General features: G+C 44.2%; 1 protein-coding gene across 1 annotated transcript in view; it reads right to left on the minus strand.

Moving 5' to 3' along the window:
• Positions 1–22,170, minus strand: part of LOC134357340 (protein eyes shut homolog) — a 641,949-nt gene that overhangs the window by 534,681 nt on the left and 85,098 nt on the right. The window contains exon 5 of the mRNA XM_063068783.1: positions 2,806–2,951. Coding sequence (XP_062924853.1) covers positions 2,806–2,951 — 146 coding nt within the window. The remainder of the gene's footprint in view (positions 1–2,805; positions 2,952–22,170) is intronic.

Below are 22,170 nucleotides of genomic sequence, written 5' to 3' on the forward strand. Positions count from 1 at the left end.
CTTAAATAGCGGAACTACATTTGCTACCTTCCAGTCCTCCGGAACCATGCCAGAGTCTGTTGATTCCTGGAAGATCATTTCCAAAGCTTCCACAGTCTCCAAAGCCACCTCCTTCAGAACCCTTGGGTGCACCTCATCCGGACCAGGAGACTTATCTATTCTTAGTCCACTTAGCTTCCCAAGCACTTTCTCTCTAGGTGGGCATCTTGGTCAGCATGGCCTTTTTAAATGCTGCATCACTATGATTCTATCTGTAGAGAAAGAAACCGTGTCAATGGGTGAATTGTGTGAAGTATTTCCAAAACATAACTTCTGCTTGCACTCCCTGATTTCACTTTCTCCCTACTCTGCAAATATCTGGTGGGTGAGAGCTCACCAATGTGATGATGTTAAAATGAATGCTTTTGTTCCATTTTATTGGTTTCAGTTTGTTATCACCACACCTGAGAAACCAATGCTAACCAACTGAATCTGACAGCTTCTGGACATGGTAACGAGGAAGATTCAAGCTATTCTGTGAGGTTTCAATGTCAATAACAGAAAGGACAATAAAAGGGGACTGAAAAGCCAAAAAAAAAATGCTTTGATTAAAATGTATATTTATGCACCTGTTTTTGATTTAAAGTGCTCCCTCGGGGCAAACTGCAAACAGCAACAACAATAATAAAACAACACAGCTCTTATTAACTGCTGCATATTTTACAGCAAACAGTAATAACTGACATTGATTTGAATGTCTGTCTCTTCATTATTCAAACGTGTGATTGCTAAATTCACAGTGAATGAGTGCATTTTTTCATTCCTATAAAACACTGACACAAACCTAATATAAATGTCTGCACAGGGCATATATCACTTCATGCACCTTTTAATTGTCTCTTCAAGACATTTCCACGAAAGGACTTCTCAGGATGCCATGCCAATGAATTGCTTCTAATTGGAAGAACTATTATCATGGGAACATTGCCGTATTTCAGCAATTCAAAAATGGAATGTTTCAATATCATTGACCTCCCTACTGGTATATAAACAAGAACCTCCTATATCCAATTGCTTGAACGCTCCTGCTGCAAGTAACATTTAGAGCAAAGAAAACACCTCCAAATAATACAAATCAATCATACCGGTGCCCACGAAGAGTAGGATGAGCTGCCTCAGCAACTGTTGCCAGGTAGCACTCCCAGCTACTGTGATGAAGTGCTTTGAAAGGATGGTTATGGCTAGAATTAACTCCTGCCTGATCAAGGACCTGGATCCACTGCAACTCGCCTACCAGTACAATAGGTCTACAGTGGACATAATCTCACTTGTGCTCCACTGGACTTGAGATTACCTCAATGCCACATCAGGTAGTGGTTTATTGATCAGAGGTGCACCGAGCTGCTGTCGCAATAAACTAATTTTACCACATACGTCTGTGGCAATAAACCTGATTCTGATTATATGGTTATGATCACCTGTTTAAAACAATTTCACCAAATTATAATTTACAAAATCAGATTCCAAAGTTATACAGTCTTTTAGTAGAGAACAGTGGCTGTCCAATAATGAGAGCTTCTCAGGAAAAGTCGCAAATTTGGGTATCACATGGCTCCTCAAATCTGGTGGTGTCATTATATCTAGAAGTAATTCAAATACTCCTTAAGTTTGTGTAAAATCAAACACATTAAGCAAATTAAAATTCTGATATAAATAACATACATCAAAGTTGCTGGTGAACGCAGCAGGCCAAGCAGCATCTATAGGAAGAGGTGCAGTTGACGTTTCAGGCCGAGACCTGAATCCTGACGAAGGGTCTCGGCCTGAAACGTCGACTGTACCTCTTCCTAGAGATGCTGCTTGGCCTGCTGCGTTCACCAGCAACTTTGATGTATGTTGCTTGAATTTCCAGCATCTGCAGAATTCCTGTTGTTTCTGATATAAATACTTGCCTTTAGACTTAAACAAGAAAAAAAAACAAAGTCCAAGATTTTGGTCCTGAATTGATTATTCCCAGTAGGATTTTGTGTAATATTTCAGAAAAGCTGTTGAAAGAGCATTATATCTGTATGTTCCCTAGGTAAGTACTCTGTGGAGAAGTTACTGTTCTCAGCAGAGCTTGGGGGAATGAAAGTAATAATTTGCAATGTACTGAGCAAGTGCCTAAAATGAAATTTGCTGTTTTGGGAATTACGATGTCCGTGTCAGACTTTAATCTCAAAAGGAGTGTGTTCTTTAGAACCTTGTTCTCTTTCAACATTATTAAGGCTGAATTTGTAGTGCAGAATTAAGAGGAAGGAAAAACATTTCTGTAAGTTTAAATGAATAATTTATAATAAGATTAATTACAATCTTTAAACACTTTAAAAAGTATTTTCATCAACAATTGTTTTTTGGAGTTTATTTTACATAATGAAATATCCTTAAGTGTCTTTTGGGAACAGTTGCAAAAGAAAATAATATGATAAACCCTACTTCTGAAATAAAAAGTGTTAAATTTTAAGGGACTTAAATGAAAAGGGATGGAAAGGACTAGGAGGGGAGTTGTGGAGGTTAGAGACATGTCATACAGAGTTTCTCCAGTGATGGAGAGGTGGAAATCCAGAATACAAAAGGAGAGGCAGAGATCACAGATATTCATAAGTTACAGAGATAAGAGATATTGTGGCTGCAAAGGGACTTTAAATCACTAAACCAGATGCGCTTGGCTGGCGTACATTGTGCACCTTTGTATCACTAAGCATGGTGTTTCAGTTGCATCTCCTTGTGACAGAAGAGAGACGGAAACACACATGCTGCATTAGCATTCATGTAGCATTTGTGTACCTGTAAATCCATGGGAACAGAGACACTGGAAGCCTCCAGGCATATTATAACAGCTGCCATTGTTCAGACAAGGTAGAAGTACACACTCGTTCACATCCAGTTCACATAATATCCCGTGGTAACCTGCCGTACAATTGCATTGGAACCTGAGGGGGAAATGCATAAACAAGCACAAATTAAATCAATAATATCCATCAACTAAATGTGAGAGTGATAAAAACACCTTGCATGTTATCCACCTGGCTATTGATTTTGGTCTTGGGTCTATTCAGATACAGAGGTGGTATAATTGGTTGACATTGTTAATTTTTATTTGTACTGCTACCAGAGCAAAGTTAATTTGTTTCAGACATTCCTTGCCTTTCATCAGAGGTTATATTGGATGTCAAGTTAAAACTAATTACTTATGCACAAAGTGAAGTTTAAAGAGAACTACACATTGATGCAATCATGAAGGCACACCAGCCATTCAGCTTAGGAATTGGAGCAGATTTGTTATGTGACCAAAGACTTTTGAAAATTTCTATAAACGTATGGCGGAGAGCATTCTACCTGTTCACATCAATAGGACACTCCAATGTACAGGATCGCAAAAGGGTGCAGAAGGTTACAGATGCAGCTCAGTTTCATCATGGGCACAACCCTACAGGCCACTGAGCACTTCAAGATGTGCAGCATCAAAAAGGCAGTATCCACAAGATGGTGAGACTTGGGGGCCAAAGTAGGCTATTCAGGTCCATCGAGTCTACTCCACCTTTCCATCATTGCTGCTTTATTGTCCTTCTTAACCCCGTTCTCCTACCTTCTCCCTATAACCTTTGATGCTCACGATCAAGTACATGCCACCTTCCCAATACTACTGTCTCGCAGGAGGTACAGGAACTTGAAGACCCACACTCAACGATTTAAGAACAGTTCTTCCCCTCTGCCATCAGATTTCTGAACAGTTTGTGAATTCATGAACACTACCTTGCTATTCCTCTTTTTTGGACCATTTATTTTGTAATTATATTAATTTTTATGATCTTGCACTGTACTGCTGCTGCAAAACAATATATCTCATTTCATATAAGCTCATGATAAGAAACCTCATTCTGATACAGACAGATATTGGATGGAATACCTTCATAAGCCTTAATAGTTTTATGTTAATTCAACTGGCTCCAAGGTCAGACTAATTATTTAGTGCTAATCTTTGACTCCATGGGTAGACTGCAAGTTTATGTTACGCCAATCTCACTCACACACACACATTAAAGAAATTATACATTTTCCCATATATATGTATTTCAAATGTCCTCTGTGGAGAGAGTTAAGCATACCAAGATTCTGAGAGTACTCATAATGGGCAATCTCACCTGGTCCCTCAGCACTGCCTCTTTAGTTAAGAAAGCACAGCTGTGTCTTCACTTCCGGAAGAGATTGAGGTGAGTGAAGTTAACCCATTTTTACAGGAGCACCACTGGGAGTTTCCTGACCAGCTGCATCACCGTATGGTATGGGAATTGCAAAGCATCTGACCACAAGTCCCTACAAAGGATTGTGAGGACTGCTGACAGGGTCACTGGGGATATCTCCATCCAAGATATTTCTCAGGAGCTCTGCGTATGCAGGGTTTTTAGTAATGTCAAGGATCCCTCCCATCCCTCCCACAATCTTTGAACTCCTGCAATCCGACAGGAGGTACTATAGCATTAGGGCATGGAAAGGTAGGATGGGAAACACTTCTTCCCCCAGCGTACAAGACTACTAAACTCCCTACCACCATCCATGTCTCATTACCTATGAAGCAACAGTACCGTTATATCATTTACATTTAAAATTGAGTCATATTTACACCTTATGCTAAATTGTCAATCTTCTGGAATATATTTTGTTATTTGTTAATTTATTTGTGGTAATATTACTATGTGTTGTGTGTGAGTTATATGTACTGTGTTGTGTCCCGTGATCAGGAGGAGCATCATTTTGTTTGGTAGTTGTACAGTTGAATCACAACAAACTGAACTCAAACATAAAAGGAAGAGTAACATTTAAGGTGGGTGGGCAATCACAAACAGGAGAAAATCTGCAGATGCTGGAAATCCAAGCAACACACACAAAACATTGGAAGGACTCAGCAGGCCTGGCACATCTGTGGAAGAGAGTTGTTAACGTTTCAGGCCAAGACGTTGACTGTATTATTTTCCATAGATGCTGCCTGGCTTGGTACGTTTCTCCAGATTTAAGGTAGGTTTATGGGTTGGAATAGACAGATTGAGAGTTTGATGATAGTAGAGAGAAAATTGAGATTTCGTCGACTGTATGTTTTTAGATCCTATCATTATTGATGGAAAACTGTATGAAAGGCATTGCTGTGGGACATTTGGGATCAAGGCAAAATGCTGATGATTCCTGGGCTCATTGATAGCACTTCCGTATCTAAATCATAGTCACAAAGTGCTGCAGTACAGAAACAGGCCTTTTGGCCCATATAGTCCATGCTGACCTGTTTTACGCCTAGTCCCATCAACCTGCATCTGGACCACAGCCCTCCATACCTCTCTCATCCATGTACCAACCCAAACTTCGCTTAAGTGTTGCAATTGAATCCGCATCCACCATTTCCACAGGCAGCTCATTACACCCCCACAGCATACAGTGAGTGAAGGCTCCCCCTCAGATTCCCCGAAAATAAAAGTGTGACTCCTCATAATTATAGTCCTCAGGCAGTCACTCTGAGTACCTCTTTCTAACTGAAGGCAGGGTAAAGTGAAGATCAGCCAACATTTTGTGGTCTCACCCACAAAAAGAACTTTGATGGGAAGGGCAAGATGTGGACATTCAAAATGAAAGTGCTGAGTTGGACATCAAGTGCAAATGTCAGCCATGGTTCAATAGATTGCACATCTGCTTCAGAGGCAGATTCAAATCTCCATTCAGAGGTAAGCAACCCCAAACGCTCCAAGACCGTACAGATGAGTCAGAAGTGACAGTGAGCTCAGGGGCATATTGGTAAGAAAGTGGATGACAGTACAAATGGTTTATTTCAACAATGCTAGTGATTCAAACACACTGGCAAGATAATTAATTTACTTTCACCCCTGTGAAGCACATAGCCCTGTTAGAAGTGTTTTTTGAAGAAGACACTAAATCAAATTATGCTCAAAGCATTAGCCAATGTTTACCCCTCAGAAGATTTTCTAATTATCATAATTCCATTTTTGGAAGCTTGCTGTGTACACAGACTTGTGTACCCAATATTGCAGCAGTAACTACATTTCCAAACAAAAAATGAGGTCTGAATCCCTGTGGGATATTCACAAGTTATTAAAGGCACAATATAAATGAAAATATTGTCCTTTATCTGCAATATATTAACTTTCTATTTTTCAAATTACATTAGGAGAGATACTGCACATGAGGACAGAAGCATTGTACAACTTTATTGAAACTGATGCTAATGGCTGACAAAAAGTGCTGGGAATATTCAGATTTTATTGCAAATTTGTATTTTGGGATCACTGTTACATGCTGGGATTAAAAATAGGGTCCTTGTAAATGTCTTGTAAAAAGAATTAAAGCCAAAACTTCCAGTACATTTTAATTGCTTATTTTCCTCTGTTCTGGCTATTTGTCTGAATTGCGAGTACTGATGATTTCCAGCAGGAGGTGCTCTTGAGCTTAATAATGTAGCTACGTCAACACCTGGATATGCAGGTGTGATTTTGCTTATTCCTCACAGTCAAAGGGGAAGTAACACCCAGGGGGAAGTGTGGATTAAAGTCAAGGCTACGATGTGAGGTTAAGTCTCTGAACAGCACTCCAGCACAACACAACTCTCCCTCCTAGGAACATAAAGGGCACAGGACTATTCCCTTCAGGTTTGCTGCTGTGAAACAGATTAATGTGTCTGGCTTGGATATTCCCGCTGATTTTAAGAGTTGAACAGATTTAGTGGCAATTCTATTTCAAGCTGAAGCCTCACTTTTTATGTGTAAATATTGGACCAGGAAGTGAATAGTGAGCCCACCAATCCTGCCCTGTTATTCAATTAGAACATGACTATACATTTAGTCCATCTCTGTATTGGTACCTTAACCTTCAATACCATAAACAATAAAATTCCATCAAGTCTGATTCTTAAAAAAAGAAACAGCCCCCTCTGTTTTGTTTCAGGGTGGGGAGGAAGAAGAGTTCCAAATGCCAAATTTTTTTTATGTAATGTGCATATCCCTGAGTAACCTGGTTCTAATTTTAAACTTTGTCCTCTGGCCGGGAATGACAAAACATACTTTCTCTCCTTCTAACATAACTAATTCACCTTCAACACCCTAGCTAGATATATTTTTCATATTTCCTCACAACAGGCAAAAAGGTCATTTGGCCTATCAATTCCATGCTAGTCCTCAAAGCAATCTGTTCTCAAGCACACGCCAGATAACGTCCCCTGATTATTCACCATTCTCTGAAACTAGGAGCAATTCATAATGGGCACTTATCTTCCTACCATATCTTTGGGATGTGGAAGGACATGAGAGCACCTGAGGGAAAATCTGCAAGATCATGGGAACAGTATGCAAATCCCAGTCACCATCCCATGCTCACCATCCAAACTAGCTGTACTACCTGGAATCAATGCAGTCTGACCTCATAGCCCTGCCTTCATTCTGACAAACCTTAGTTGGACCCCCTCCATGGCCAGGATATCCTTTCCAAAGAGTGGTATGCAGAACCAAATTAAATAATCCAAGATCACAACAGAAGAAAGCAGGTTAATGTGACCTTTAAAGATGAATGATTGAAAATTTCAAGGGGTGAGTGACTTTGAATTTTGAAATTTCAAATGATAGAAGAATATCAGAGTTTTATTATATATTCATACTTCAACAATAAAATGAACTTTTGAACCTTTGATTTTTTGACATTGCCCTTTTGAAATAACCTACCTTATGGCTGGAATTCTTCCTACAATATCTGATGCCATCAGTTTGGTGATGGTTATTTGTATATTTTGAGGCAAGACATCAGATAACAATTTCATCCTTTCATTCTTTCCCACACCCATCTCCACTAATTCCTTCAAAACTGTCCATCCTCAAACGATTTTCTAATCTTGTGGAAAGTCACATTCACTTCCCTCCACAGCTGCACCCTGGCTGTTGAGTTCCAAGGACTTACTATTTTATAATTAAAAAGCTGAACTATACAAGTTACCATTTTTTTTTCTTTTTCTCAAACATAACAGGAGTTTTGTCTTTTCAATGCTCCTGAGCTGTGGGGATAATTTTATGCATTCCCACATTTTTAATTTGTGAGTCCTGCAGACAACATGTTGTTAGACTTTAGCAAATCACAGCCAACCTTGGTGTTCCTGTGATAATAAGGCTTTAACACCTTTTAAAACAGCTAAAGAGATATTTAATTGGTACAAGTGGTGACATGTTTGTAGTCAAAGCAAAGGTACAACTTCGGCATTTACCAGCCTTGACAAATGAAAAGGGTATATACTAATCAAATACTGATTAAATAATAATCCTTGGAGACACAAGTGGCTGAAAATGCTGGAACCTAGAGCCAAGAAAGGAGTTTCTGGAGGAGCTCAGTGGGTCTGGCATCATATATGGAGGGAAATGGACAGTTAATGTTTCAGGACAGGATACTTTATCTGCATAAGAACAGAGGGGAGATGGTCAATTTAAAGAAGTGAATGGGAAGGATGAGGCTTGAGCTGAATTCAGGTGAGGAAGGTGAATTGATTGGCACAGAGTCATGTGGAGGAGGAGTGTAGAAATAGTGACAGACTGGGAAGTGATAGGTGGAGGCAACAAAGGGCTTCAGATCATGGAATCTGATCAAAAAGGAAAGTGAACCATGTAAGGGAGAGATGGGGGACATTGGGGCAAGTGACCCAGTGGAGGAGTTTGCGGGTGATGGACAGATGGATTAAATGGGGGAGGGTAAAGAAACAGGGTGGTAAGAGGCTGAGGGTGGTTTTGGAAAGATGGGTGTGTGTAAGAAGAACTGGGTGGATCAGAAAGAGATGAAGAAAAAGAGGGAGAGCAGGTTACCTGAAAATGGAGTATAATAACTATACAATTATTAGTGGATGCTCTAAAGATCTGGTGAAAGCAGCTTGTAGTGGAAGGTTTCTCAAAACCCAATCACATACCAAATCTAGTTTGGTATACTTCTGGAAGATGAGACATCCATCTCAAACATTCCAGAAGGACCATCCATTCCTACTTCACCCCACAGTCCAGGTGACGTGACATGTCCAATATTACAACACTTTGCCTTTATTTTCCAATTGTAGAAAGAACTGTCAGGAACCTAAAGCATGGAAGATGGCCATTGGCTCTTTTTGTCCATTTATAAGTGAGCAGGCTCTTCACTCCTTAATTGGATATTGATCAAGCTGTCTATTTTCCGACTTCCAATACTGCTGATACTAATATTCAAGAACATGGAAAAAATTGTTTTAGTTCTACAATGAGGTATTTCTTGAATTGTTTACAGAATTATCCTGTAGGTTAATCATTAATTCCTGGGGATTCCAAGAAAATCTTGGAGGGTTGTCAACCTGATAATACTTCCAGCAAGCATGAAATAATGAATTTACAAAATATAAAAGTAAATGTATCTGATCAAATCAGCTGATATGATCATGTGGATAGTTAGAGGCTTTTTCCCAGGGATGAAATGGTTGCCACAAGAGGACAAAGCTTTAAGGTGCTGGGGAGTAGGTACAGAGGAGATGTCAGGGGTAAGTTTATTTTACTCAGAGTGGTGAGGGCATGAAATGGGCTGCCAGCAATGGTGGTGGGGGCAGATACGATAGGGTCTTTTAAGAGACTTTTGAATAGGTACATGGAGCTTAGAAAAATATAGGACTATGGGAAAGACTAGTAATTTCTAAGGTAGGGACATGTTTGGCACAACTTTGTGGGCCAAAGGGCTTGTATTGTGCTGTAGGTTTTCTGTTTCTATGTTTTAATTGCAAGGCTCATCACAACAGCTATTGAATTTCAACTATGGAAAGTTTTGAAATACACAATGAGACTGGATAGTTTGATTGACACATTTTCAGCAGGTAAATGAATGTGATGAATTGAACTAGTCAGTAATTCCAATTTTCTCCCAGGCTAATCCTGACTGACCCCATAATCTGCATGCAGAAACTGACAGTCGGCAGTTACTCATTCTTTTCATGAAAGATATCTTGATGTTGAAGTCAAGGTCACCAGTTCCACCGATTAACCTATCCATTAAGGTAGCTAACTTGGTGGTACTGTTGGTACAGACATTACCCTGTGAGACATGGAGCCAGAAGCATTCAGCTTTGATTCCTAGGCTATGATGAATTAGCTGATCAATAGGAGTTTAGACCACAAGACAAAAGAGCAGAAGTCAGCCATTCGGCCCATTGAGTCTTCTCTGCCATTTTATCATGAGCTGATCCATTCTCCCATTTAGTCCCACTCCCCCACCTTCTTACCATAACCTTTGATGCCCGAGCTACTCAGATACCTATCAATCTCTGCCTTAAATACTCAATGACTTAGCCTCCACTGCTGCCTGTGGCAACAAATTCCATAGATTCACCACCCTCTGACTAAAAATGTCTTCACATTTCTGTTCTGAATGGGCATCCTTCAATCCTGAAATCATGCCCTCTCATACTAGACTCCTCCATCATGGGAAACAACTTTGCCACATCAACTCTGTCCATGCCTTTCAACATTCAAAATGTTTCTATAAGGTCTACCCTCATTCTTCTAAACTCCAAGGAATACAGTCCAAGAGCAGACAAATGTTAACATGAGGAATTCTGCAGATGCTGGAAATTCAAGCAACACACAAAGTTGCTGGTCCTGATAAAGGGTCTCGGCCTGAAACGTCGACTGTACCTCTTCCCAGAGATGCTGCCTGGGCTGCTGCGTTCACCAGCAACTTTGTGTGTTGAGCGGACAAACATTCCTCATGTTAACCCTCTCATTCCTGGAATCATTCTAGTGAATCTTCTGTACCCTCTCCAATATCAGCACATCCTTTCTTAAATAAGGAGACCAAAACTGCCCACAGCACTCCATGAGGTCTCACCAGCACCTTAGAGCCTCAGCGTCACATCCCTGCTCCTATACTCTATTCCTCTAGAAATGAATGCCAACATTGCATTCACCTTCTTCACTACCAACTCAACCTGGAGGTTAACCTTAAGGGTATCCTGTACAAGGACTCCCAAGTCCCGTTGCATCTCAGAACTTTGAATTCTTTCCCCACTTAAATAATAGTCTGCCCATTTATTACTTCTGCCAGTGCGTAACCATACACTTTCCAACACTGTACTTCATTTGCCACTTCTCTGCCCATTCTTCCAATCTATCCAAGTCTCTCTGCAGACTCTGTTTCCTCAGCACTACCCACCCCTCCACCTATCTTCGTATCGTCAGCAAACTTAGCCACAAAGCCATCTATTCCATAATCCAAATCATTGATGTACAATGTAAAAAGAAGTGGCCCCAACACAGATCCCTGTGGAACACCACTGGTAACCAGCAGCCAACCAGAATAGGATCCCTTTATTCCCACTGTTTCCTGCCAATCAGCCAACACTATCCATGTATGTAACTTTCCCGTAATTCCATAGGCTCTTATCTTAAGTAGCCTTTTTTTGTCACCTTGTCAAAGGCCTTCTGAAAATCCAAATATACAACATCCACTGCATCTCCCTCATCTAGCCTACCGGTAATTTCCTCAAAAAATTGTAATAGGTTTGTCAGGCAGGATTTTCCTTTAAGGAATCCATGCTGAGTTCTGCCTATCTTGTCATATGCCTCCAGGTACTCTGTAACCTCATCCTTGACAATAGACTCCAACAACTTTCCAACCACCAATGTCAAGCTAACAAGTCTATAATTTCCTTTTGGCTTCCATGCCCCCTTCTTAAATAGCGGAGTGACATTTGCAATCTTCCAGTCCTCCGGAACCATGCCAGAATCTATCGACTTTTGAAAGATCACTAATGCCTCCACAATCTCCACAGCTGCTTCCTTCAGAACACACAGGTGCATTCCATCTGGTCCGGGAGACTTATCTACCTTTAGACTATTCAGCTTCCTGAGTACTTTGTCATAATTGTGACTGCACACAATTCTCTTCCCTGCCACCCTTGAGTGTCCGGTACACTGCTGATGTCTTCCTCAGTGAAGACTGATGCAAAACACTCATTCAGTTCCTCCACCATCTCCTCATCTCCCATTACAATTCCTCCAGCATCATTTTCTATCGGTCCTATATCTACTCTCAGCTGTCTTTTATTCTTTATATACTTGAAAAAGCTTTTAGTATCCTATAGTATATTAACTGGCAATGGAATTATAGATCCTTAGTCCGACTGAAAGAGGGAATTCAAAGACAAGCATTTGAAGACAAGCAAAGGTTGCTGGACCCCGAACATTATAACGTATTTGAAATGTTAAAGATCTGCCCTCTTCAAAAAACTGAAAGATGTAATGGTACCAATCCAGGAAGAGCAGGAGAATTCCTTTGTTGACCAGGCCCAATTTCCTAACAAATACACAAACGCAGATAGTCTTGGCATTATAGAAATTGCTCTTTGGGGATTATGCTGAGTATACATTGATTGCTACATCTCTCAAATTACAGTGGTGTCTTTTCCTCCATGTCCATCTCCCATCAATTGAAGATGCCTTGTTCTCATTCCAATTTTAAGCATGGAGAATTCTGGTGCATTAAAACTTTTAGATGGCCACCAACTACCATGTGGGCTGGACTGAGCAAAGTTGTGGTCAATATTAAGGAGGTCCAAAATAACTGGAGAAAAGAATATACCAATGACCCTCTGACACAGCCACACCTATACAATATCTGTATTGGACCATTAAGCACTTTGGGACTTAGAGGTTATGAAGGCTCTATGCCCACCTTTGAATTTCTACTGAAAAAATGTTTGGAGTTCAAAGGTGGACAGAATTGAATCTGTACAGGATATTCTGCTGGGTGAATCACACATGATGCAAGAGGAATGCAGAAAATATTTTTGAGGAACTCAGGAGGCCAGGCAACAGCTGTAAAGGAGAATAAATGATCAGCATTTTGGGTGAAGACCCATCATCAGCATTTATGTGTGTTGCACTATCACTTATATTTATGAGATGCTAGAGGAGCTCAGCAGATCAGGAAGCATCTATGGAGGGAAATCAATAGTGGACATTTTGGGTTGAGACCCTTTGTCTAGTCTCTGCAGCATCCTCCTCTACAATCCATTGTGTTTTTATCCTGTCTGGGGAGCTTACTCTGCCAAATTAATTCTCTCAATCCACACAAGGAAGGTCCACTACTCAAGTCATTGAAAGCAGTCTCCATTGCTTCCATTTTCCATTTTAGCAAAGATAAGATGGGGAAATGAAAGAAAGTCAACTTTAATTAGTGGCCAATTTCCAAGAGTAGTCCTTCCTTTGTATCCAGTGGCTGAAGAGGATGATCCCAGAACCAGATGAGGTGCATGGCCAGATAACCTGTTCCATGCATCTCATACAGAGGATGGCATCCTCAGTACAACATCAAGCAGTAGGATACATCAAAGTTGCTGGTGAACGCAGCAGGCCAGACAGCATCTATAGGAAGAGGCGCAGTCGACGTTTCAGGCCGAGACCCTTCGTCAGGACTAACTGAAGGAAGAGTGAGTAAGGGATTTGAAAGCTGGAGGGGGAGGGGGAGATGCAAAATGATAGGAGAAGACAGGAGGGGGAGGGATAGAGCCGAGAGCTGGACAGGTGATAGGCAAAAGGGGATACGAGAGGATCATGGGACAGGAGGTCCGGGAAGAAAGACGGGGGGGGGTGACCCAGAGGATGGGCAAGAGGTATATTCAGAGGGACAGAGGGAGAAAAAGGAGAGTGAGAGAAAGAATGTGTGCATTAAAAAGAGTAACAGCTGGGGTACGAGGGGGAGGTGGGGCCTAGCGGAAGTTAGAGAAGTCAATGTTCGGTTGGAGGCTACCCAGATGGAATACAAGGTGTTGTTCCTCCAACCTGAGTGTGGCTTCATCTTTACAGTAGAGGAGGCCGTGGATAGACATGTCAGAATGGGAATGGGATGTGGAATTAAAATGTGTGGCCACTGGGAGATCCTGCTTTCTCTGGCGGACAGAGCGTAGATGTTCAGCAAAGCGGTCTCCCAGCCTGCGTCGGGTCTCACCAATAGATAAAAGGCCACATCGGGAGCACCGGACGCAGTATATCACCCCAGTCGACTCACAGGTGAAGTGATGCCTCACCTGGAAGGACTGTTTGGGGCCCTGAATGGTGGTAAGGGAGGAAGTGTAAGGGCATGTGTAGCACTTGTTCCGCTTACACGGATAAGTGCCAGCTGGGAGATCAGTGGGGTGGGATGGGGGGGACGAATGGACAAGGGAGTTGTGTAGGGAGCGATCCCTGCGGAATGCAGAGAGAGGCGGGGAGGGAAAGATGTGCTTAGTGGTGGGATCCCGTTGGAGGTGGCGGAAGTTACGGAGAATAATATGTTGGACCCGGAGGCTGGTGGGGTGGTAGGTGAGGACCAGGGGAACCCTATTCCTAGTGGGGTGGTGGGAGGATGGAGTGAGAGCAGATGTACGTGAAATGGGGGAGATGCGTTTAAGAGCAGAGTTGATAGTGGAGGAAGGGAAGCCCCTTTCTTTAAAAAATGAAGACATCTCCCTCGTCCTAGAATGAAAAGCCTCATCCTGAGAGCAGATGCGGCGGAGACGGAGGAATTGCGAGAAGGGGATGGCGTTTTTGCAAGAGACAGGGTGAGAAGAGGAATAGTCCAGATAGTTGTGAGAGTCAGTAGGCTTATAGTAGACATCAGTGGATAAGCTGTCTCCAGAGACAGAGACAGAAAGATCTAGAAAGGGGAGGGAGGTGTCAGAAATGGACCAGGTAAACTTGAGGGTAGGGTGAAAGTTGGAGGCAAAGTTAATAAAGTCAACGAGTTCTGCATGCGTGCAGGAAGCAGCGCCAATGCAGTCGTCGATGTAGCGAAGGAAAAGTGGGGTACAGATACCAGAATAGGCACGGAACATAGATTGTTCCACAAACCCAACAAAAAGGCAGGCATAGCTAGGACCCATACGGGTGCCCATAGCTACACCTTTAGTTTGGAGGAAATGGGAGGAGCAAAAGGAGAAATTATTAAGAGTAAGGACTAATTCTGCTAGACGGAGCAGAGTGGTGGTAGAGGGGAACTGATTAGGTCTGGAATCCAAAAAGAAGCGTAGAGCTTTGAGACCTGCCTGATGGGGGATGGAAGTATATAGGGACTGGACATCCAAGGTGAAAATAAAGCGGTGGGGGCCAGGGAACTTAAAATCATCGAAAAGTTTAAGAGCGTGAGAAGTGTCACGAACATAGGTCGGAAGGGATTGAACAAGGGGTGATAAAACAGTGTCGAGGTATGCAGAAACGAGTTCGGTGGGGCAGGAGCAAGCTGAGACAATAGGTCTGCCAGGACAGGCAGGTTTGTGGATCTTGGGTAGGAGGTAGAAACGGGAAGTGCGGGGTGTGGGAACTATAAGGTTGGTAGCAGTGGATGGGAGATCCCCTGAGCGGATAAAGTCGTTGATAGTGTGGGAGACAATGGCCTGGTGCTCCTTAGTGGGGTCACGATCGAGGGGTAAATAAGAGGAGGTATCCGCGAGTTGTCGCTGTGCCTCGGCAAGGTAGAGGTCAGTACGCCAGACTACAACAGCACCCCCCTTATCAGCGGGTTTAATAATAATGTTAGGATTAGTGCGGAGGGAGTGGAGAGCAGAGCGTTCCGAAGGAGTGAGGTTGGAATGGGGACAAGGTGCGGTGAAGTCGAGACGGTTGATGTCCCGTCGGCAGTTGGCAATAAAGAGATCCAGAGCAGGCAGAAGACCAGAGCGGGGTGTCCATGAAGAAGAGGAGGGATGAAGACGGGAGAAGGGGTCATCGGTGGGGGTGGAAGAGTCCTTGCCGAAGAAGTAGGCTCGGAGACGGAGACGGCGGAAGAAAAGTTCCGCATCATGGCGAACACGGAACTCGCTGAGGTGTGGGCGAAGGGGGACAAACGTGAGGCCCTTACTGAGAACAGAGTGTTCTGCCTCCGACAGTTGAAGGTCGGAGGGGATGGTAAAGACCCGGCAGGATGAGAGCTGGGATCAGAGGGGAGAGGGGGGAGGCTGGGGGTGTCAGTGGAGAGGGGAGGGTTGGGGTGAGAGAAAGATGGAGCCTCTGAGGGCCCAGGAGCTGACGGTGGGATCTGAGGGAGACGGGATTGCAGAGTATTGGTGGGGGAAGGGACATTCAAAGCGATCGCGCAACCACCAACTGCGACTCCAGCCTTGAACTCCAGGCCGGGTCTTTATGTGCTGCTGTTGTGACTCCCGTCTCCCCTTCCCCCACCACCACTCCGCAGCCCCGTCTTCCTCAGATCCCACCGTCAACTCCTGGGCCCTCAGAGGCTCCATCTTCCTCTCACCCCAACCCTCCCCTCTCCACTGACACCACCAGCCTCCCCCCTCCCCCCTCTGATCCCAGCTCTCAAGATTCCAGCCTTGAACTCCAGGCCGGATCTTTATGTGCTGCTGTTGTGACTCCTGTCTCCCCTTCCCCCACCAATACTCTGCAATCCCGTCTCCCTCAGATCCCACCGTCAGCTCCTGGGCCCTCAGAAGCTCCATCTTCCTCTCATCCCAACCCTCCCCTCTCCATTGACACCCCCAGCCGCCCCCCTCCCCCCTCTGATCCCAGCTCTCATCCGTGCCGGGTCTTTACCATCCCCTCCGACCTTCAACTGTCGGAGGCAGAACGCTCTGTTCTCAGTAAGGGCCTCACGTTTGTCCCCCTTCGCCCACACCTCAGCGAGTTCCGTGTTCGCCATGATGCGGAACTTTTCTTCCGCCGTCTCCGTCTCCGAGCCTACTTCTTCGGCAAGGACTCTTCCACCCCCACCGATGACCCCTTCTCCCGTCTTCATCCCTCCTCTTCTTCATGGACACCCCGCTCTGGTCTTCTGCCTGCTCTGGATCTCTTTATTGCCAACTGCCGACGGGACATCAACCGTCTCGACTTCACCGCACCTTGTCCCCATTCCAACCTCACTCCTTCGGAACGCTCTGCTCTCCACTCCCTCCGCACTAATCCTAACATTATTATTAAACCCGCTGATAAGGGGGGTGCTGTTGTAGTCTGGCGTACTGACCTCTACCTTGCCGAGGCACAGCGACAACTCGCGGATACCTCCTCTTATTTACCCCTCGATCGTGACCCCACTAAGGAGCACCAGGCCATTGTCTCCCACACTATCAACGACTTTATCCGCTCAGGGGATCTCCCATCCACTGCTACCAACCTTATAGTTCCCACACCCCGCACTTCCCGTTTCTACCTCCTACCCAAGATCCACAAACCTGCCTGTCCTGGCAGACCTATTGTCTCAGCTTGCTCCTGCCCCACCGAACTCGTTTCTGCATACCTCGACACTGTTTTATCACCCCTTGTTCAATCCCTTCCGACCTATGTTCGTGACACTTCTCACGCTCTTAAACTTTTCGATGATTTTAAGTTCCCTGGCCCCCACCGCTTTATTTTCACCTTGGATGTCCAGTCCCTATATACTTCCATCCCCCATCAGGCAGGTCTCAAAGCTCTACGCTTCTTTTTGGATTCCAGACCTAATCAGTTCCCCTCTACCACCACTCTGCTCCGTCTAGCAGAATTAGTCCTTACTCTTAATAATTTCTCCTTTTGCTCCTCCCATTTCCTCCAAACTAAAGGTGTAGCTATGGGCACCCGTATGGGTCCTAGCTATGCCTGCCTTTTTGTTGGGTTTGTGGAACAATCTATGTTCCGTGCCTATTCTGGTATCTGTACCCCACTTTTCCTTCGCTACATCGACGACTGCATTGGCGCTGCTTCCTGCACGCATGCAGAACTCGTTGACTTTATTAACTTTGCCTCCAACTTTCACCCTACCCTCAAGTTTACCTGGTCCATTTCTGACACCTCCCTCCCCTTTCTAGATCTTTCTGTCTCTGTCTCTGGAGACAGCTTATCCACTGATGTCTACTATAAGCCTACTGACTCTCACAACTATCTGGACTATTCCTCTTCTCACCCTGTCTCTTGCAAAAACGCCATCCCCTTCTCGCAATTCCTCCGTCTCCGCCGCATCTGCTCTCAGGATGAGGCTTTTCATTCTAGGACGAGGGAGATGTCTTCATTTTTTAAAGAAAGGGGCTTCCCTTCCTCCACTATCAACTCTGCTCTTAAACGCATCTCCCCCATTTCACGTACATCTGCTCTCACTCCATCCTCCCACCACCCCACTAGGAATAGGGTTCCCCTGGTCCTCACCTACCACCCCACCAGCCTCCGGGTCCAACATATTATTCTCCGTAACTTCCGCCACCTCCAACGGGATCCCACCACTAAGCACATCTTTCCCTCCCCGCCTCTCTCTGCATTCCGCAGGGATCGCTCCCTACACAACTCCCTTGTCCATTCGTCCCCCCCATCCCTCCCCACTGATCTCCCTGCTGGCACTTATCCGTGTAAGCGGAACAAGTGCTACACATGCCCTTACACTTCCTCCCTTACCACCATTCAGGGCCCCAAACAGTCCTTCCAGGTGAGGCATCACTTCACCTGTGAGTCGACTGGGGTGATATACTGCGTCCGGTGCTCCCGATGTGGCCTTTTATATATTGGTGAGACCCGACGCAGACTGGGAGACCGCTTTGCTGAACATCTACGCTCTGTCCGCCAGAGAAAGCAGGATCTCCCAGTGGCCACACATTTTAATTCCACATCCCATTCCCATTCTGACATGTCTATCCACGGCCTCCTCTACTGTAAAGATGAAGCCACACTCAGGTTGGAGGAACAACACCTTATATTCCGTCTGGGTAGCCTCCAACCGAACATTGACTTCTCTAACTTCCGCTAGGCCCCACCTCCCCCTCGTACCCCAGCTGTTACTCTTTTTAATGCACACATTCTTTCTCTCACTCTCCTTTTTCTCCCTCTGTCCCTCTGAATATACCTCTTGCCCATCCTCTGGGTCACCCCCCCCCCCCGTCTTTCTTCCCGGACCTCCTGTCCCATGATCCTCTCGTATCCCCTTTTGCCTATCACCTGTCCAGCTCTCGGCTCTATCCCTCCCCCTCCTGTCTTCTCCTATCATTTTGCATCTCCCCCTCCCCCTCCAGCTTTCAAATCCCTTTCTCACTCTTCCTTCAGTTAGTCCTGACGAAGGGTCTCGGCCTGAAACGTCGACTGCGCCTCTTCCTATAGATGCTGCCTGGCCTGCTGCGTTCACCAGCAACTTTGATGTATGTTTCTTGAATTTCCAGCATCTGCAGAATTCCTGTTGTTTGCGTTTAAAATCAAGCAGTAGGTTTGTGGTTCTTACAATGGTTTCATTTCACTGTTTTATAAAAGTAACTTTCAAGTGGCTGTTCCTGACTTTGTTCTCCACAGCAGTTAATGGAAATCAAAGTTGGGAGAGATGTTGTTCTGGCAGCTCTCCCGCTGTCAAGACCATGAGTCCATAAGATATAGGATCAGAATTAGACCATCTGGCCCATCAAGTCTACTCCACAATTTCATCACAGCTGATGCAATTTCCCTCTCAGCCCGAGTCTCCTGCCTTCTCCCTGTATCCCTTCATGCCCTGAGCAGTCAAGAAACTGCCAACCTCTGCCTTAAATATACATAAACTCTTGGCCTCTACAGCTGCCTGTGGCAAAGAATTCTAGAGTCATCACCCCCTGGCTAAAGAAATTCCTCTTCATCTCCATTCTAAGGATGCCAGTCTATTCTGAGGCTGTGCCCTCTGGTCTTAGACTCTCCTACCACAGGAAGCACACTCTCCACATCCACTCTATCAAGGCCTTTTACCATTTGATTAGTTTCAATGAGGTCACCCCTCATTTTTCTTAATTCTGGTGAATATAGACCTAGATCCACCAAAAGCTCTTCATATGACACTGTTCAATACTGGAATCATTTTTGTGAATCTCCTTTGAAACTTCTCCAGTTTTAACAGGTCCTTTCTAAGATAAGGGGCCCAAAACTGTTCACAATACTCCATTAGGCCTCACCCGTGCTTTATGAAGTTTCAACATTACATCCTTGTTTTTATATTCTCGTCCTCTGAAATGAATGTTAACATTGCATTTGTCTTCCTCATCGCAGACCTAACCTGCAAATTTATCTTTAGGGAATCCTGCACAAGGACTCCCAAGTCCCTTTGCATCTCAGTTTTTTTTATATTTACTCTCCATTTAGAAAATAGTCAATCCTTTCATTTCTTCTACCAAAGTGCTTGACCATACACTTCTTGATATTGTATTCTATTTGCAACCTCTGTCCTTTTCTTAATCTGCCCAAGTCCTTCTGCAGCCTCTCTACTTTCTCAAAACTACCTCTCTCCACCTATCTTCATATCAACTGCAAACTTTGCAGCAAAGCCATCAGTTCCATCATCCAAATCATTGACATACAAGTAAAAATATTCAGTCCCAACATGGACCCCTGTGAATCACCACTAGTCACCGGCAGCCAGTCAGAACAGCTTCCTTTATTCCCACTCTTTACTTCTTGCCGATCTGCCACTGCTTTATCCATGCTAGAACCTTTCCTATAATGCCATAGATTCATAGCCTCATGTGCAGCACCTTGTTAAAAGCCTTCTGAAAATCCCAATACACATCAACTGTTTCTCCTATGTCTATCCTGCTTTTTACTTCAAAGAATTCCAACAGATTTGTCAGGCAAGATTTTCCCTTGAGGAAACCATCCTGACTATGGCCTATTTTATCATATGCCTCTAAGTACTCCGAGACCTCATCCTCAATAATTGACTCCAAAAACTTGCCAACCACTGAGGTCAGACTAACATGCCTATAGTTTCCTTCCTTTTGCCCCTCTCCCTTCTTGAAGAGCGGAGTGACATGTGCAATTTTCCGATCTTGCAGAACCATTCCAGAATCTAGTGTTTCTCCAAAGGACATTACTAATGCCTCCACAATCTCTTCAGCCACCTGCTTCAAAACTCTGAGCTATACACTATCTGGTCCAAGTGTCTTATTTACCTTCATTCCTTTCAGTTTCACAAGAAACATAGAAAACCTACAGCACAATACAGGCCCTTCGGCCCACAAAGCTGTGCTGAACATGTCCTTACCTTAGAAATTACCTAGGGTTACCCACAGCCCACTTTTTCTAAGCTCCATGTACCTATCCAGGAGTCTCTTAAAAGACCCTATCGTATCCACCTCCACCACCATCGCCAGCAGCCCATTCCATGCACTCACCACTCTGTGTTAAAAACATACCCGTGATATTTCATCTGTACCTGCTTCCAAGCATCTTAAAACTGTGCCCTCTCATGCTAGCCATTTCAGCCCTGGGAAAAAGCCTCTGACTATCCACATGATCAATGCCTCTCATCTTGTACATCTCTATCAAGTCTCCGCTCATCCTCTGTCACTGAGGAAAAAGGGCCAAGTTCACTCAACCTATTCTCATAACACATGTTCCCCAATCTAGGCAACATCCTTGTAAATCTCCTCTGCACTCTTTCTATGGTTTCCACATCCTTTTTGTAGTCAGGCGACCAGAACTGAGCACAATACTCCAAGTGGGGTCTGACCAGGGTCCTATATAGCTGCTACATTACCTCTCAGCTCTTAAACTCAATCCCACGATTGATAAAGGCCAATGCACCATATGTCTTAACCAGAGTCAACCTGCGTAGCAGCTTTGAGTGTCCTATGGACTAGGACCCCAAGATCCCTCTGATCCTCCACACTGCCAAGAGTCTTACCATTAATGTTATATTCTGCCATCATATTTGAACTACCAAAATGAACAACCTTACATTTTTTGGGTTGAACTCCATCTGTCACTTCTCAGCCCAGTTTTGCATCCTATCAATGTCTGGCTGTAACCTCTGACAACCCTCCACACTATCCACAACACCCCAACCTTTGTGTCATCAGCAAACTTACTAACCCATCCCTCCATTTCCTCATCCAGGTCATTTATAAAAATCATGGAGAAGGGGTCCCAGAACAGATCCCTGAGGCACATCACTGGTCACTGACCTCCATGCAGAATATGATTCGTCTACAACCACTCTTTGCCTTCTGTGGGCAAGCCAGTTCTGAATCCACAAAACAATGTTCCCTTGGATCCTATGCCTCCTTACTTTCTGAATAAGCCTTGCATGGGGTACCTTATCAAATGCCTTGCTGAAATCCATATACTCAACATCTGCTGCTCTACCATCAATGTGTTCAGTCACATCCTCAAAAAATTCAATCAGGCTCATAAGACAAGACCTGCCCTGGAT

Source organism: Mobula hypostoma, chromosome 2, assembly GCF_963921235.1.
Source record: "Mobula hypostoma chromosome 2, sMobHyp1.1, whole genome shotgun sequence".
NCBI classification, from domain to species: domain Eukaryota; kingdom Metazoa; phylum Chordata; class Chondrichthyes; order Myliobatiformes; family Myliobatidae; genus Mobula; species Mobula hypostoma.